Source organism: Myxine glutinosa, chromosome 7 (assembly GCF_964187855.1).
Source record: "Myxine glutinosa chromosome 7, kmMyxGlut1.1, whole genome shotgun sequence".
Classification (NCBI taxonomy): Eukaryota; Metazoa; Chordata; class Myxini; order Myxiniformes; family Myxinidae; genus Myxine; species Myxine glutinosa.
The window spans coordinates 57,431,416-57,450,066 of NC_136267.1; the positions used below are offsets into that span (position 1 = coordinate 57,431,416).

General features: G+C 47.2%; 3 protein-coding genes across 13 annotated transcripts in view; 1 reads left to right on the forward strand and 2 right to left on the reverse strand.

Annotated features, from left to right (window-relative positions):
• LOC137431270 (uncharacterized) overlaps window positions 1-18,651 on the reverse strand; it is a 917,646-nt gene that overhangs the window by 868,150 nt on the left and 30,845 nt on the right. The gene's annotated exons all lie outside the window — the stretch shown is intronic.
• LOC144888143 (uncharacterized) overlaps window positions 1-18,651 on the reverse strand; it is a 1,118,715-nt gene that overhangs the window by 424,217 nt on the left and 675,847 nt on the right. For 2 of the 10 annotated variants that reach the window (XM_068122402.2, XM_068122398.2), the window contains exon 4: window positions 12,579-12,659. The exons of the other annotated variants lie outside the window; for them this stretch is intronic. In XM_068122402.2, the coding sequence (XP_067978503.2) occupies window positions 12,579-12,659 (81 nt within the window). The remainder of the gene's footprint in view (window positions 1-12,578; window positions 12,660-18,651) is intronic. 10 annotated transcript variants of the gene reach the window in all.
• LOC144892862 (uncharacterized) overlaps window positions 1-18,651 on the forward strand; it is a 473,149-nt gene that overhangs the window by 71,048 nt on the left and 383,450 nt on the right. The gene's annotated exons all lie outside the window — the stretch shown is intronic.

The window sequence follows — 18,651 nt, forward strand, 5'->3', positions numbered from 1 at the left end:
ACGAGGGAATAAATTACGAAAAGAAATGTCTTGTCGTGTAATGTTCTGTGGGTGCGGCCTTATCTGTCTGTAGGCTGCAGTGTAGCGTCCAACGCGGCCCCGTCCGCACGAAGAAACCTCAGCCTCCTCGCTCGCACGCTCCACCCGGCCTCGATGCGACTCGCTCCGCGGCACACCACGAGGTCCCTCCCTCCAGTATCAACAGCACCGGATCCCGCTCCAAGCACCACGACGAACCAACGTTACCCAGCACGAAGCACGAAGGTCCAGCATGCGAGAAGGAAGAGCCAATGAAGACCAGGCACAAAGGAAACGAAGCACAATCTCCAATCCCAGCGAAGAAGAGAAGGGGGCAAAGCACGTCAGTGAGCCCTTTTCAAAACTGGCATCTGACGTCAGCTCTTGCGCGCCCCCCAATCAGCGCCTCGTCTCTCGACGTCTCAAATCTTCTCAATGCGCTGGTGCTTTCTCATTGGCCAAGTGCTTCCCACCACCATGTCACGCCACCCTCGTGGCCAACCACCAGTCCTTCCCTTCCTTCCAATCGCGGGGCAGTTCTCTGTCCCTCCTATGGACCAATAAACAGTCCCCCTGGGCATGGCTCCCAACCAGCCAAGAGGCTGGTTGCTAGGCCAGCTGGTCGTGTGGCTGGCTGCAGCCCCATCGGTGGTGCCCTGGCCTGGCTTCCTGCCTGTTTTCCAAAATCGTTGTGGTAAGGGAGGGGAATTATTTAATGTTGCATTAAGGACCTATCCAAGTGTTTATATGAGTGCGTTGCCATAAGGGACAAAGGAATGATTACAAAGGAAATGGAATATCTTGAAAAATAAGCGAAATACAAACTTCTAATCTGGTGTGTGGGTGTATCTAGGCATAAGGAAAAACCCTATTGGAAATTGGATCGCCACGTCAAAATCCAAGATGACCACCGCCATGTATGTCTGAACCTTGTGAGCTGAATATCTTGAAAAATAAGCGCAGTACCAACTTCTAATCTGGTGTGTGGGTGTATCAAGGCATAAGGAAGAACACGATTGAAAACTGGGTAGCCACGTCAAAATCCAAGATGGCCGCCACCATATATATGTCTGAACTTTGTGAGTGAAATATCTTGAAAAATAAACGAACTACTAACATCTAATCTGGTGTGTGGGTGTATCTACGCATAAGGAAGAACGCTATTAAAATTGGGTCACCACGTCAAAATCCAAGATGGCCACCACTATGTATGTCTGAACCTTGACTTGACTTCCCTTTCCGGTCCCTGGAGCAAGGAAGCATCTTCGACCTCTGCACGGCAACAAAGTTATAGTATTTTTTCCATTCGTGTCTTCGTCAATTTCTACTCGTTTTTTATTGTGCATGTGTTGCAGTGTGTTTTCCAGTTGGTGTTGATTTGCAATTCTTGCAAACTTTTGGATAATTTAATCGTTTTCTGTCCCAACACGTGCGCGGCCTGGTTTCTCACGGCTTCCCTACCCCCATAGGTGTTCTGTGAATTTAAGTTCTTTCCTTCGCTGTATTGCTTATTTCTTAGATTTTCTCTTCTTCCCCTAAATTCCCCGAACATCGACCACTTGTCTAACGTTTTAAATACCGTCTGGCAAATACCGTAATTAATCATGTTCTGCTCCTCGTATGCGGCATTGTACCCCCGTGTTGTTTGCTAACTTAAGTCCCCTACTTCGTGTTTTGCTCGGCTCTTTGAATTTTCCCTTCTACCCCGAACATAATACTCTTTGTCTGACGTTTTAAATCCCCCCCCCCCCCCCCCCCCCCCAAAAAAAAAAAAAAAAAACATTTATTTTTCCTTTCTCCACGTTTTTTTTTTTGTTTTGTTTTGTTTGTATACTGAATCGAGGCTCGTGAAAGAGCTAACATTTATTTCACAAACAAATCAACCAGACAAACAAAATACACAAAAAGAGGGAGCGGAAGACAAGATGGGGAGAGAAGGGGAAGCACACAACCACAACATTTGAGAGCAGGGAGAAGTGTTGGAGGGAGAGGGCTTGGGGGCAGGAGGCGTGGGAAGGGGAGGGGGGGCGGGGAGGGGAGAGAGGTATAAAACACAAGGGGACCGAAATTAGCGGGGGTAGAAAAGATCAAGGTTTTGGATGGGGGAGGATGAGAGATGGTGGTGAACAGCTGTTTTAAAGACCTGGAGGGTGGAGTGGGATTGAAGAGAGTGAGGGAGTTTGTTCCAGAGGCGAGAGAAAAGAGGAATGAAGGAGTGAAGGTGAGCAGAAAGTCTTGATTTTGGCAGTTTAACCATAAGAGGGTTGCAGGCAGATCTTGTGCGACCTGTAGGAATATTTGGGTGACAGAGCCCAGAGAGGGCTGGGGGGGGCAAGGCCAGAGAGGAGTCGGTAGAAGACGACGTGTGCTGTTGTCTCATCCTGTACTTCTGTCGAGGTGTGCTGTTCGCCCCGCCCCCATTATCTCCTTGCCATCCACCTTTTTCTCTGTTCACGTGACTCGTGGTGGTCCCTATCGGCCCTCCCACCATCGGAATTTTGTGCATTTAAGATTGTTCACGGTTCTGTTTAAATATTATTTAAATATGTTTAAACTTTCCCCTTCAGTGTTTTATTCAGTGGTATATTACAACACGCTGTTTTTCTTCATATTTAAAAGGCTTCTTTCAATTTCCTCTCCAACTCATTCCACTTAACAAAAAATTAATTAAATCCCTTATAACTCTAAATCACTGCATGCTCTAAATTCACATTCTTTCCATCCTTCCTCCATCGTTCTTAATCGGATTGCTAACTTGAAAATCACAATAAACCCAATTTGTTATCAATGTTCGTCTTTCATTAATCATCCACTTTCTAAACTCCGTTCTTGCCCCTCCCCTCCAAATCCCCCCCCCCCTTGCCCCGACACTCCTAAACTCCCCCCTTCCCCCTTCACTCCTAAACTCCCCCCTTGCCCCTCCCCTCCTAAACTCCCCCCTTGCCCCTCCCCTCCTAAACTACCCCCCTTGCCCCTCCGCTCCTAAACTCCCCCCTTGCCCCTCCCCTCCTAAACTCCCCCCTTGCCCCTCCCCTCCCAAACTCCCCCCTCACTCCTCCCCTTCAAAACTCCCCCCCAACCCCTCCCATTCAAATCTCCTCCCATACCATTTCCTCTCCAATTCTCCCTCCCCCCTCCTCCTCCTCAAAGCTGCCTCCTCCCCACTTCATGTCCCTTCTATCTCATACCTCCACCTCCCCCAACCTTCTACTTTACTCTGCCCCCCCTCAAACAACCCCTCACTGTGCTTCATCCCTTCACCATCAAACCTTTCGTTCTCCTCATCCTTCCTTTTCTTGTAACTCTTATGTAATCTCTGACACACTATCAACTGCTCTCCCTACCTCCCCCTCTCATCCTTCATCTTACCCGACATCTCCCCTCCCCTGTCCTGTGCCCGATGCTCCCCCTCTCTCTTCATTAATGGTATGGACCTCAAACATCTGGGGCCTTCGCTCAAACCTGACTGATCTCTCCATACAGGTCGCTTCTGACAATCCAGACTTGATCTGCTTAACAGAAACTTTCCTCCTTCAAGATTTCTCTGATTCCTTAATATCTCTTCCTGGTTACTCCCTCCTCCGGTATGATAGACCTGAGCCTCATCCTGGTGGTGGGATGGCTATCTTTATCAAAAACTCTCTTCCTCACTCTCCTTGCACTGCCCTCTCTCCACCTCACCCCCAGGAGTACCTCTGGCTACGGCTTCCTCTCCGCTCCCACCTTTTGTTCATATGTGTTCTGTACCGTCCTCCAAACAGTGATGACTCCATTTACATTTCACTGTGTGACAACATGGACCAACTTCTATCCACTCATCCCAACTCTCACTTCCTCATATGTGGCGATTTCAACTGTCATCATGCCAGCTGGCTGGGTGTGGGTTCATCTCTCACCAGCCATTGCACCTCAGCACAGGACTTCTGCGACTCAATGGGATTGACACAATCTGTCAATTTCCCGACCCGGATCTCAGCCAATGGTGTATCTTCTCTTCTAGACTTGGTTATGACAAACTTCCATGCTAATGTCTGCTGCTCTTCTTATGCCCCAATCGGTTCTTCTGATCATGTGCTTGTTAAAGTGGACATCTCTCTGGCCATTCTCAGAGAGCCTCCTCAGCGTCGCTGAGTCTGGAATTTCAATCGGGCCGACTGGCACGGTCTTCAAGCAGCCATCAATCATCTGGACTGGTCTCCCATCTCCACTGCCTCTGACATCAATTCTTCCTGGGAATTCTTCCAAAGCAAACTGCTCTCTCTCATGCACAGATTTATCCCATCTCGTCTTCAGTTGTCTTACCCTTCCTCCCGTCCATGGTACACTGAATCTTGTGGTGAGGCAGTTGCCATGAAACAACTTGCCTTTGCCTCTTGGAAGGCTAATCCAACTGAAGGCAATCTCAGTTCCTTGCACCAAGCTCGGAACAAGTGTGTGTCTACCCTCAGGAGTGCCAGGAAGCACTATCTCTCCACACTCAAGAATGAACTCTCAAACCTGTCTCCTTCCTCCAAATCCTGGTGGCGTCTAGTCAAATCCGTTTCTGGTGTTTGTTCCCCCTCCATCCCCTCCCTTACCTCAAATGGCTACACAGTTGACACCGCACATGACAAAGCCGAATGCCTCAACTCTGTGTTTGCCTCAAAATCTTGTGTCCCAAACCCATCTCTCTCTGTTCCAACCTTACCCAGTCGAACCCAACTGCTCCTGGACTCTGTGTCCTTCTCTCCTGACAAGGTGGAGGAGTTTTTGTTAAACCTCGACTCTGATTCTGCAACCGGACCAGACGGCATCAGCCCACGGGTCCTAAAATCCTGCTCTGCCGCTCTATCTCACCCTCTCTCTGTTCTTTTCACCCTCTCTTTTCCTCAAGGTCATCTGCCAGCATCCTGGAAATCAGCAAACATTACCGCTTTACACAAAAAAGGTGCAAAAACAGATCCTTGCAACTACAGACCAATCAGCCTGCTCCCAATTATCAGCAAAGTCATGGAATCCATCATTGCTTCGGATATCAAATCCTTCCTCTTCTCCAATGGCTTGATCTCTGATCATCAATTTGGATTCAGACCAGGTCATTCTACTCTGGACATGCTGCTTCTGCTGTCCCAACGATGGATGGAAGTCCTCGATGCCAAACAGGAAATCAGAGCCCTCTCCCTTGACATATCACGTGCCTTCGATACGGTCTGGCACCCAGCTCTGCTCACCAAACTCTCCTCCTATGGTATCCATGGAAATCTCCATGCATGGCTTGCGGACTTCCTCTGGTCGTAGACAACGTGTGGCCCTGAATGGATTTCTCTCATCTCCCCTTCCTGTTCAGGCTGGAGTTCCCCAAGGCAGTGTTCTGGGCCCTGTGCTTTTTCTAGTCTTTATCAATGATCTCTCCGACTCTCTGGAAAATCCTCTCTATCTCTTTGCTGATGACTCCACTCTCTGCCACTCCATTCCTCTTCCCTCAGATTGGCAGTCTGCAGCCTCCTCACTCTCTGAAGACCTGGACAAAATCACAGACTGGTCAAACAAGTGGAACATGTCTTTCAATCCTGACAAATCTCACACTCTTACTATGTCTCTCAGAAAAGATCGACTGGAAAACCCTCCCATCTACTTTCTCAACAATCCTCTCCAAGAAGTTCTGTCGCTCAAGCTTTTGGGTCTCACTATCTGCCATGATCTTTCTTGGGAAAACCACATTTCCAAGATGGCCTCCAAAGCCAGTCGCCGGCTGGGCATCCTCCGTCGTGCGAAGTCCTTCCTCGGCACACCTGAGCTCCTCACCACATACAAGGCTTTCATCCACAGCTCAATGGAATACTGTTCTCCCCTATGGGCTGGTGCTCCTGCCTCACACCTTGCTCGGCTTCACGCTGTTGAAACCAAAGCTTTCAGAATCATTGGAATCTCCCGTGATTAAGCTATCTCCGAGGGCCTTTCACTCACTCACCGCAGACAGGCAGGTGGTCTTTCTGTCTTCTACCGACTCCTCTCCGGCCTTGCTCCCCCAGCTCTCTCTGTGCTTTGTCCCCCAAGATCTGCCAGCAACCCTCTGATGGTTAAAGTGCCGAAATCTCGAATCTCTGCTCACCTTCACTCTTTCATTCCTCTTTTCTCCCGCCTCTAGAACAAACTCCCACACTCCCTTCAATCCCACTCCTCCCTCCAGGTCTTTAAAACAGCTGTTCACCACCATCTCTTATCTTTCCCCATCCAAAACCTTGATCTTTTCTACCCCCACTAATTCACCCCAGATCCACCTTGTTTGAAATTCCAACTTCTTTCCTGGAAGTCCCGGCAGTGTCCATATGTTTTATACCTCTCCTACCCCCCCCCCCACCCCTTCCCATGCCTCCCCCCCCCCCCCTCCCGCAAAGCCCTCTCCCTCCCACAGGTCTCTCGTAGTCCCTGCTCTCAGATGTTGTGTTTGTGTTCCTCCCCCTCTCGCCCCATCTTGTCTACCGCTCCCCATGTTATATGTTTTATGTGTCGGTTTGTCTTTCCGTGTGATTAATTATCACATTCTGTTAGCTCTTTCACGAGCCTCGATCTTGTATCCCAAAAACAAACAAAAAAAAAACCTTGTGAGCAGAATATCTTGAAAAATAAGCGAAGTACCAACTTCTAATCTGGTGTTTGGGTGTATCTCGACATAAGGAAGAACGCGATTGAAAATTGGGTCGCCAAGGCAAAATCCAAGATGGCCGCCACCATATATATATGTCTGAACCTTGTGAGCAAAATATCTTGAAAAATAAACGAACTACTCACGTCTGATCTGGTGTGTGGGTGTATCTACGCATAAGGAAGAACGCTATTGAAAATTGGGTCGTCACGTCAAAATCCAAGATGGCCGCCGCCATGTATGTCTGAAACTTGTGAGCGGAATATCTTGAAAAATAAGCGAACTACTAACTTCTAATCTGGTGTGTGGGTGTATCTACGCATAAGGAAGAACCCTATTGAAAATTGGGTGGCCACGTCAAAATCCAAGATGGCCACCGCCATGTATGTCTGAACCTTGTGAGCGGATTATCTTGAAAAATAAGCAAAGTACCAACTTCTAATCTGGTGTGTGGGTGTATCTAGGCATAAGGAAGAACGCTATTGAAAATTGGGTCGCCACGTCAAAATCCAAGATGGCCGCCTCCATGTATGTCTGAACCTTGTGAGCGAAATATCATATCAGAGCATGTTTTCTGCATCTTCCTCTCTGTCAACTCACATCACTTCCCCGACAGGGGACCTAGGGGTAACGCTTGTTCATTGTTTGCTTGGCCTCGGTCCCAATTAGGTGCAAGCCGTGCATAGGTACGAAGCACACTACATAACACGTGTGCCTCAATTCTGGAGGCTTGCACGCCAACCAGGCTTGCCAGTGCATCAGCTCCAATCCAACTGCCATTTAGGCTAAAAAGATCGGCGACCGATTTCACGTTCTTCGCGACAAAGCGTTGAACAAGACACCTATCAGCAGGCATATCGTGGAAATACAACAACACAACAACAACATGCATTTTTAAAAAGGCCATTTTCCCTACTAGAGCGGGGGTTAGCCTTGCGGTCCCCATGACAATCTTCTCCATTTTGCCCTATTTTCTGGATCTCTCCTTGTTAGCCCCCTTGCCCGCATTTCTTCTTCCACCATCATTAGCCAAGTCTTTCTCGGTCTTCCCCGTCCTCTACTTCCTTCTGCATTCATTTCCATCACTCTTCTCAACCAGTCACTTTCATCCTTCCTCAACACATGACGAAACCATCTCAACCTGTTCCTCTTCACAGCATCAATCACAGGCTCTATTCCCATCATCTTTCGCAATTCATCATTTGTCTTCCTCTCTCATCGATACTCCGCACATCCGTCGAACCATTCGCATTTCCACCCTTTCCAACATTCGTTGCTGCTCTACGTTCATTACCCATGTCTCGCTCCCATAAATCATAACACTTCTCACACATGCAGCATACACCTTTCCCTTCAGCTTCAACGACACTCCCCTCCTCATCAGCACGCCACTCAGTTCCCGAAACTTCTTCCATGCACATCTCACTCTAGCAACCGTTGCCGAGTCTGATCCACCTTCTCCATTCAGCATGTCTCCGAGGTAGCAAAATGTTTTCACACCTCCCAGCTTCGCGCCGTCTCCAAGATCCAACTCAACATTTCCTCCATCTGCAGCTCCCTCTCTTGCACACCTTACATTTGAATGTAGCTGCCACACTGGTTAATGACCCTCTCAGACCACTACATTTTTGATGAACCCACTCAGCGCACATTGTACATTGAATGGAGTTCACTCCGACACCCTTCCTACACACAGCACAGGGCCACTTCCCAGTTCTTTCCACCTCACCACATGCTTTACCACTTGCCATCACCTTCGTCTTTCCGATATTCACCTTCAGACCTTTTGTCTACATACATTCCTTCCACTTGTTCATCTTTTCCTTCAGTCCATCCATACTTCCCGCAATCAACACCAGATCATCTGCATACAACAACTCCCATGGTAAACCCTCCTTTTCGTTCTGAGCCAGCACCTCCATCACAGCTACAAATAGTAGTGGACTTAGTACCGACCCCTGATGCACTCCCACCTTCACCTCAAACTCACCACTGTTCCCGTCCTTCGTCCTTACAGCTGTGCGCGCTCTTTTGTACATTGCCATCACTACTCTGATCAACCATTCCTCCACTCCTAACTTCCTCAATGCCCATGTCAATACTTTGCGTGGAACCCTATCGAATGCTTTCTCCAGATCAACAAACCCAAGAAACAACTTCTTCCTCTTCTCCATGTACTTCTCCTGCAACTGCCTCACAATGAAAAGCACGTCTGTCGTTCCTCTTCCTGGCATAAATCCAAACTGCATTTCGTCGATCTTCACTTTCTTCCTTATCCTCCTCTCCAACACCCTTTCCTATACCTTCATTCCATGCTCCAATAACTTTATCGCTCGGTATGAGCCACACTCCAGAGGGTCACCTTTCCCCTTGTATAGAGGGACGAGGGTACTCAGTTCCCAATCCACTGGAATGAGGCCTTCTTTCACCACCAGATTACAGATCTCTGTCATTCTCTTCACACCCCAACTTCCTGCTGCCTTCAACATATCTCCCACAACTCCAGTCGGCCCTCCCGCTTTTCCACTCTTCATTGCTTTTATCGCTTCCTCAACTTCCTTCTCAGTTATCTTCTCTGCCGGTCCGAAAACTGGGTTACTCTCTATGTTGCCATCCCATTCATTCTCTGTATTCAACAGCATTTCCATATATCTTTTCCATCTTCCTTTAATTCCATCTGGGTCGACAACGATTTGTCCCACTTCATCCTTCAAGCAACTCACCCCCATCACATCACACCTCTCTTTCGCTATCTGCTTTGCAATCCTGAATACTGCTGAATACTGCTACGTGGCTCTACGTGGAAAATGTGGAAAATACGTGGAAATGGGAATTATAAAACAAAGGCTCTACCAGGAACATTTGCTTTGTGTACGAATGCGTGGCTCTTGTTGTCGTTAGGGCTCGCCATGCGTTTCGTACACTTTTTTTTTTTCTTGTTACTGAATCGAGGCTCGTGAAAGAGCTAACATTTACTTCACAAACAAATCAACCAGACAAACAAGATATATAAAAAGACGGAGCGGAAGACAAGATGGGGAGAGAAGGGGAAGCACACAAACACAACATTTGAGAGCAGGGAGATGTGTGGAAGGGAGAGGGCTTGGGGGGAGGAGTCATGGGAAGGGGGGGGGGGGGAGGGAGAAGTATAAAATACAAGGACACCAAGGACTTCCAGGACAGAAGTTGGTATTTCAAAAAAGTGGAATTGGGGTGAAATTAGCAGGGGTAGAAAAGATCAAGGTTTTGGATGGGGGAAGATAAGAGATGGTGGTGAACAGCTGTTTTAAAGACCTGGAGGGTGGAGTGGGATTGAAGAGAGTGAGGGAATTTGTTCCAGAGGCGGGAGAAAAGACGAATGAAGGAGTGAAGGTGAGCAGAGTCTTGATTTTGGCAGTTTCACCATAAGAGGGTTGCAGGCAAATCTTGTGCGACCTGTAGGAATATTTGCGGGACAGAGCCCAGAGAGAGCTGGGGAGGGCAAGGCCAGAGAGGAGTCGGTAGAAGACGGAAAGACCACCAACCTACCTGCGGTGAGTGAGTGAGAGGCCCTTGGAGTTAGCTTCATCGCAGGAGATTCCAATGATTCTGAATGCTTTGCTTTCAACAGCGTGAAGACGAGCTAGGTGTGAGGCAGGAGCACCAGTCCAGAGGGGAGAGCAGTATTTCATTGAGCTGCGGATGAAAGCCTTGTATGTGGTGAGGAGCTCAGGTGTGCCCAGGAAGGACTTCGCACGACGGAGGATGCCCAGTCGGCGACTGGCTTTGGAGGCCAGATTTGAAATGTGGTTTTCCCAGGAAAGATCATGGCAGATAGTGAGACCCAAAAGCTTGAGTGACAGAACTTCTTGGAGAAGATTATTCAGAAAGTGGATGGGAGGGTTGTCCAGTCGGTCTTTTCGGAGAGACATCGTAAGAGTGTGAGATTTGTCAGGATTGAAAGACATGTTCCACTTGTTTGCCCAGTCTGTGATTTTGTCCAGGTCTGCAGAGAGTGAGGAGGCTGCAGACTGCCGATCTGAGGGATGAAGAATGGAGCAACAGAGAGCAGAGCCATCAGCAAAGAGATAGAGAGGATTTTCAAGAGAGTCAGAGAGATCATTGATGAAGACCAGAAAAAGCACAGGGCCCAGAACACTGCCTTGGGGAACTCCAGCCTGAACATGAAGAGGAGATGATAGAAACCCATTCAGGGCCACACGTTGACTACGACTAGAGAGGAAGTCCGCCAGCCATGCGTGGAGATTTCCATGGATACCAAAAGAGGAGAGTTTGGTGAGCAGAGCGGGGTGCCAGCCCGTGTCGAAGGCATGTGATATGTCAAGGGAGACTGCTCTAATTTCCTGTTTGGCATTGAGGACCTCTTTCCATTGTTGAGAAAGCAGAAGCAGCATGTCCAGAGTAAAGATATGAAGATATCCTGAGGATATCTGATATCTGATATCTCTGATAGAAACTAGAGAGAGGAGACATATCAAGATGAGATAGATCCATCAAGAATAGAGCGTGTTCATAGCAGAGTCTCCCCGCCTGCTGCAAAAGGCGACGAGCAACGTTAACCCATGGTGGAGAGGGGTGCGTGTGCAGCATGCGCAGAACAACCAAAAGTCGAAAGGCCATTAACCAGCTCTTTATGTCAACCAGGCCTTGGCCTCCATCGGTCAGTGGCAAACTGAGGACCTCGGGTCGCAACCAGTGCTTTCCATCCCAGAAGAAGGACACAAAGCATTTCTGGAGCTGTGGAAGCAACACTACCGGAGGGTGCAGCACAAAGAACCTGTACCATAGGGTAGAGGCCACCAAACTGTTGACCACCAAGACCCTTCCATGATAAGACAGTTTTGTGATCAGACCTTTCCATTTTTGCAGTTTTCCCTCAACAAAATCCGACAGACCAGCTCAATTCTTTGCTACTGTGGCGTCATTACCCAAGAACACTCCAAGGTATTTCATGCCATTGTTGGCTAATGTGAGAGGAGCAGGAAGTCTTGGTGCCAAGTGACACAACAGACCAAGCCAAAAGGCACTCGTTTTGTTCCAATTCACTTTGGCTGAAGAAGCCTTTTCGAACACGGATAGACAATAACGGACAACATTAATGTCATTGAGGTTCTGCACAAAGACACACACATCATCGGCATATGCCAGCACCTTGATGGGTCATTCAAGATGAGAAACCCCAACCCTGGTTAGTCGAGCACGCAAATAAACAAGTAAGGGTTCGATGGAGAGAGCATAGAGCAACCCAGAGAGAGGGGAACCTTGTCGAATTCCCCTGTTAACAGACAAGGGTGTAACAAGTTCATTGTTTATTGAAAACACACTAAAAATATTATTGTACAGCATTTTAATATAAAAAATGAAGGTCGAACCAAGTCCAAACCGTTCGAGCATTTTAAAGAGGTACCGATGGTTAAAGTGATCGAATGCCTTCTCCTGATCAACGAGAAGAAAGCAACATAATAAGATCGACATAATTTGAAGTCGTGACGTCGACTGATATGCCTTCGCCCACATTAAGTTTTTGCTTACTCTAATTTTGACCGAAAACCTTAAGACCATTTGACCCCAACATCTAATTTGTATATATGTATCATGGTACATGTACTTAGTAGAGTTCAAACTCCTATCTCGACAACAACATTTTTACCTGACCTGACCTCTGACCTTTGGATGCTAAAATCGAATCAGTTCATCTTTGCATCATTATACACACTTGTTTGTACCAAGTTTGATTTGAATCCCCTCAGCCATTCTTCAGTTAACGTGGTAACAAAAAACCTATCACGGACACACACACATACGGACGGACAACCCAAAAACATAATTTCTCTGGTGACTTCGATGGCGGAGACATAAAAAGAAATCTTTTTATTCTCAAATGCAATCAAAAAATACTGTAATTATTTGCAAAGCAACATAACCTTTTACTAACCTAATATTTCTTCATTTGGTGAAACTTTATCCAAGAGGTCTCTCAAATTTTCTGACTTGTATCCCTGCAGTGCATTACTTCCTGCAATAGAAGAGGAATTAGAAAGTTTGATGAAGCATTTTTCTGCAATATTGCACACCTGCTGTGCTGTTTGCAGCATCAGAAATATAAATGAAATAACAGATTCCTTGCAAATGACAATAGATTCCTTGCAAATGATTCTTCCGAGAACACACTTGGGAAGCCATTCATCAAGTATAAAGGGTGGGGAAAGGGAAATGCTGAAGAAACGGGAAAGGTGGGGGTGAATTATGAGCTTTTGTTCAACCTCAGTCAACTCAGTTCTTCAAGTACGAAAACAAAACGCCACCTCATGAACCTTTGCTCAAAAATTTTGCTTGCAGAATTTAAAACAAAAATGTATCTCGGTGCAAAACGCCACAGCCTCATTTGGCTTACATCTGGGACAATAACATCGGCGTGTCGCTTCCTGGCAATACATACTGCAGAAATGATCTCCGCTATGCCTCTGTGCATTATTGTGCCAATCAGTAACTATGGCTCCTAAAAGGAAGACGAGTGCTCAAGGAAGTGGCACCAGTGGAAATAAAGATGGGAAAGTGATATCATAAGAAAGGAAATTAGAAATTCTGAGTACGTTTGATGCTAGTGCTCGCCTTAAACAGATATTGCATCCAATTTTAGCTTTGCAGATACAAGGGTGATTACGACACACAATAACAAAGAAAAGATCACGGTACGTGTTCAATCGGTGACACCTTCCAGTACAGTGCAAATCCATAGCTCTGTCATGGAGGTGGGGATAGCAGGGTGGACACATTCCCCCATATATGCAACCTTATATCTATGGGGAAATCACTCGCGATTTCAGAACTTTTCATTTACAAACCACATTTTCAGGAACACACGATGTTCTTAAATCGACCAACAGATTGCTGTCTCCTGCTATTGAAGAGGAAGGTGGTTTGCACAATCGCTTATCAATATAGTGCCTGATGCACATGTGACTGAAGTTGATTCGACAGGCAGAAAAAGAGGAACAAATGAGTGGAGGTGAGTAGAAATCCTGGATTTGCAGTGCCCTCCATAAGTATTGGAACAGTGCAGTCAAATTTGTTTTTATTGCAATAAACTCAAGAGATTTGGATTTGAGATCAAAAGATGAAATGATGCAAGAGTGCAGAAGGTCAGATTTTATTTCTTGGTATTTCTATGTATTACCATTGTAAAACTATTGTTTTTAATAGTTCATGTCTGTTCAGTTGTATGTATGTTCATGTATGTTGAACATGAATGTTCAGCCCCCCTGCACCCCACATTTTAGATAAGCATAAACAATGGAACAAATTAACTTGAAGTACGTCAAAGTATCGCGCGCGAGATCTCGTCAAAGTATCGTCAAAGTATTCAATCTCGCGAGATCTAGCGGGCGACGGCACGGTTTTTCGAAGCTGCACACGTTCTCCACGTTTTCAAAGTTAAGGCATTGTTTACAATTGTATTTTTGTCGAAACTGTATTTATCTTTCAGTGTGTACCTATAGTGTGTCCCAAGGAAGATTCTCGGTGTTAATCTTTCATAAATTAATAGTTTCTGTTTGCCCCGCGTGTGCGGCATTGTAGCCTGAGGCTTCCCCCGTCGAAGTTTGTTCACTTAAGTTTCTTCCTTCGCTGTTTTTGCTTGGTTCTTAGATTTTTCCCTTCTCCCCTGAAAATCCACGAACATCGACTCTTTGTCTAACGTTTTACCCCCCCCCCCCAACCCCCCCAAAAAACCAAAAAAAAAAAACATTTATTTTCCTTTCTCCACAACAACAACAACACAACATGCATTTTAAGACCATTTTCCCTGCAAGAGCGGAGGTTAGCCTTGCGGTCCCCATGACAATCTTTTCCATTTTGCCCTATTTTCTGCATCTCCCCTTGTTAACCCCCTTGCCCGCATTTCTTCTTCCACCATCTTTAGCCAAGTCTTTCTCAGTCTTCCCCGTCCTCCACTTCCTTCTACATTCATTTCCATCACTCTTCTCAACCAGTCACTTTCATCCTTCCTCAACACATGACCAAGCCATCTCAACCTGTTTCTCTTCACAGCATCCATCACAGGCTCTATTCCCATCATCGTTCGCAATTCATCATTTGTCTTCCTCTCTCTCTCAACAACACTCCACACATCCACCGAACCATTCGCATTTCCACCCTTTCCAGCCTTCGTTGCTGCTCTACGTTCATTACCCATGTCTCGTTCCCATAAATCATAACACTTCTCACACATGCAGCATACACCTTTCCCTTCAGCTTCAACGACACTCCCCTCCTCGTCAGCACGCCACTCAGTTCCCGAAACTTCTTCCATGCACATCTCACTCTGGCAACCGTTGCCGAGTCTGACCCACCTTCTCCATTCAGCATGTCTCCGAGGTAGCAAAATGTTTTCACACCTTCCAGCTTCATGCCGTCTCCAAGATCCAACTCAACATTTCCTCCATCTGCAGCTCCCTCTGTGCACACCTTACATTTTAATGTAGCTGCCACATTGGTTAATGACCCTCTCAGACCACTACATTTTTGATGAACCCACTCAGCGCACATTGTACATTGAATGGAGTTCACTCCGACATCCTTCCTGCACACAGCACAGGGCCACTTCCCAGTTCTTTCCACCTCACCACATGCTTTACCACTTGCCATCACCTTCGTCTTTCCGATATTCACCTTCAGACCTTTTGTCTCCATACATTCCTTCCACTTGTTCATCTTTTCCTTCAGTCCATCCATACTTTCCGCAATCAACACCAGATCATCTGCATACAACAACTCACACGGTAAACCCTCCTTTACGTTCTGAGCCAGCACCTCCATCACAGCTACAAATAGTAGTGGACTTAGTACCGACCTCTGATGCACTCCCACCTTCACCTCAAACTCACCACTGTTCCCGTCCTTCGTCCTTTCAGCTGTGCGCACTCTTTTGAACATTGCCATCACTACTCTGATCAACCATTCCTCCACTCCAAACTTCCTCAATGCCCATGTCACTACTTCGCGTGGAACCCCATCGAATGCTTTCTCCAGATCAACAAACCCAAGAAACAACTTCTTCCTCTTCTCCATGTACTTCTCCTGCAACTGCCTTACAATAAAAAGCGCATCTGTCGTTCCTCTTCCTGGCATAAATCCAAACTGCATTTCATCAATATTCACTTTCTTCCTTATCCTCCTCTCCAACTCCCTTTCCAATACCTTCATTCCATGCTCCAATAACTTTATCGCTCGATACGAGCCACAGTCCAGAGGGTCACCTTTCCCCTTGTGTAGAGGGACGAGGGTACTCAGTTCCCAATCCACTGGAATGCGGCCTTCTTTCACCACCAGATTACAGATCTCTGTCATTCTCTTCACACCCCCAACTTCCTGCTGCCTTCACCATATCTCCCACAACTCCCATCGGCCCTCCCGCTTTTCTACTCTTCATTGCTTTTATCGCTTCCTCAACTTCCTTCTCAGTTATCTTCTCTGCCGGTCCTAAAACTGGGTTACTCTCTTTGTTGCCATCCCATTCATTCTCTGCATTCAACAGCATTTCCATATATCTCTTCCATCTTCTTTTAATTCTATCTGGGTCCACAACGATTTGTCCCACTTCATCCTTCAAGCAACTCACCCCCATCACATCACACCTCTCTTTTGCTATCTGCTTTGCAATCCTGAATCCCTTTCTCCACGTGTGCTTCTGTCCCAGCGTGCGCTTCTGTCCACGTGCGCTGTCTCGCCCCGCCCCCATTATCCCCGTGCCTTCCACCTTTTGCCCTGTTCATGCGACGCATGGTTGTCCCTCAAGGCCCTCTCCCCGTTGCCGTTGGTATATTTGTGAATATAATATTGTTCATCACGGTTCTGTTTGAATATGTTTAAACTTTCCCCTGCAGTGTTTTATTCAGTGGTATATTACAACACGCTGTTTTTCTTCCTATTTGAAAGGCTTTTTTCAATTTCCTCTTCAACTCATTCCACTTTAAAAAAAAATTCAATCTCTTATAATTCTTCCTCACTGCATGCTCTAAATTCACATTCATTCCACCCCTCCTCCATCGTTCTTAAACCGATCGCAAACTTGAAAATCACAAAAAACCCAATTTGTTACAAATGTTCGTCTTTCATTAATCATCCACTTTCGAAACACCCCCCTTGCCCCTCCACTCCAAATCTCCCCCTTGCCCCTCCCCTCATAAACTCCCCCCTCGCCCTCCCCTTCAAAACTCGCCCCCAGCCCCTTCCCTTCAAATCTCCCCCCCTACCATGCCTCTCCAATTCTTTCACCTCCCCCCTCCTCCTCAAAGCTGCCTCCTCCCCACGACGTCTCCCTTCTATCTCATACCTCCACCTCCCCCAACCTTCTACTTTCCTCTGCCCCCCCCCCCCCCTCAAACAACCCCTCACTGTGCCTCATCCCATCACCATCAAACCTTTCGTCCTCCTCATCCTTCCCTTTCTTGAAACTCTTCTGTAATCTCTGACACACTATCAAATGATCTCCCTACCTCCCCTCTCATCCTTCATTTGACCCTACCCCTCCCCTCCCCTGTCCTGCACCCGATGCTCCCCCTCTATCCTCATTGACGGTATGGACCTCAAACATCCGGGGCCTTCGCTCAAACCTGATTGATCTCTCCATTCAGGTTGCTTCTGACAATCCAGGCTTGACCTGCTTAACAGAAACTTTCCTCCTTCAAGATATCTCGGATTCCTTAATATCTCTTCCTGGTTACTCCCTCCTCCGTTATGATAGACCTGAGCCTCGTCCTGGTGGTGGGGTGGCTATCTTTATCAAAAACTCTCTTCCTCACTCTCCTTGCACTTCCCTCTCTCCACCTCACCCCCAGGAGTACCTCTGGCTATGGCTTCCTCTACGCTCCCACCTTTTGTTCACATGTGTTCTGTACCATCCTCCAAACAGTGATGACTCCATTTACATTTCGCTGTCGGACAACATGGACCAACTTCTATCAACTCATCCAAACTCCCTCTTCCTCATATGTGGCGACTTCAACTGTCATCATGCCAGCTGGCTGGGTGCGGGTTCCGATCTCACCAGCGATGGCACCTCAGCAAAGGACTTCTGCGACTCATTGGGTCCGACACAATCTGTCAATTTCCCGACCCGGATCTCAGTCAATGGAGTATCCTCTCGTCTAGACTTGGTTATGACAAACTTCCCTGCAAATGTCTGCTGCTCTTCTTCTGCTCCAATCGGTTCTTCTGATCATGTGCTTGTTAAAATGGACATCTCTCTGACCATTCTCAGGGAGCCTCCTCAGCGTTGACGAGTCTGGCATTTCACTCAGGCCAACTGGCACGGTCTGCAAGCAGCCATCAATCATCTGGACTGGTCTCCCATCTCCACTACCTCTGACATCAATTCTTCCTGGGAATTCTTCCAAAGCAAACTGCTCTCTCTCATGCACAGATTTATCCCATCTCGTCTTCAGTTGTCTTACCCTTCCTCACGTCCATGATACACTGAGTCTTGTGGTGAGGCAGTTGCCCTGAAACAACTTGCCTTTGCCTCTTGAAAGGCAAATCCAACTGAAGGCAATCTCAGTTCCTTCCACCAAGCTCGGAACAAGTGTGTGTCTCGGTCTACCCTCAGGAGTGCCAGGAAGCACTGTCTCTCCACACTCAAGAATGAACTCTCAAACCTGTCTCCTTCCTCCAAATCCTGGTGGTGTCTGGTCAAATCCGTTTCTGGTGTTTGTTCCCCCTCCATCCCCTCACTTTCCTCAAATGGCTACACAGTTGACACCGCACGTGACAAAGCCGAATGCCTCAACTCTGTTTGCCTCAAAATCTTGTGTCCCAAACCCATCTCTCTCTGTTCCCGCCTTACCCAGTCAAACCCAACTGCTCCTGGACTCTGTGTCCTTCTCTCCTGACAAAGTGAAGAAGTTTTTGTCAAACCTCGACTCTGACTCTGCAACTGGACCAGGCGGCATCAGCCCACGGGTCCTAAAATCCTGCTATGCCGCTCTATCTCACCCTCTCTCTGTTATTTT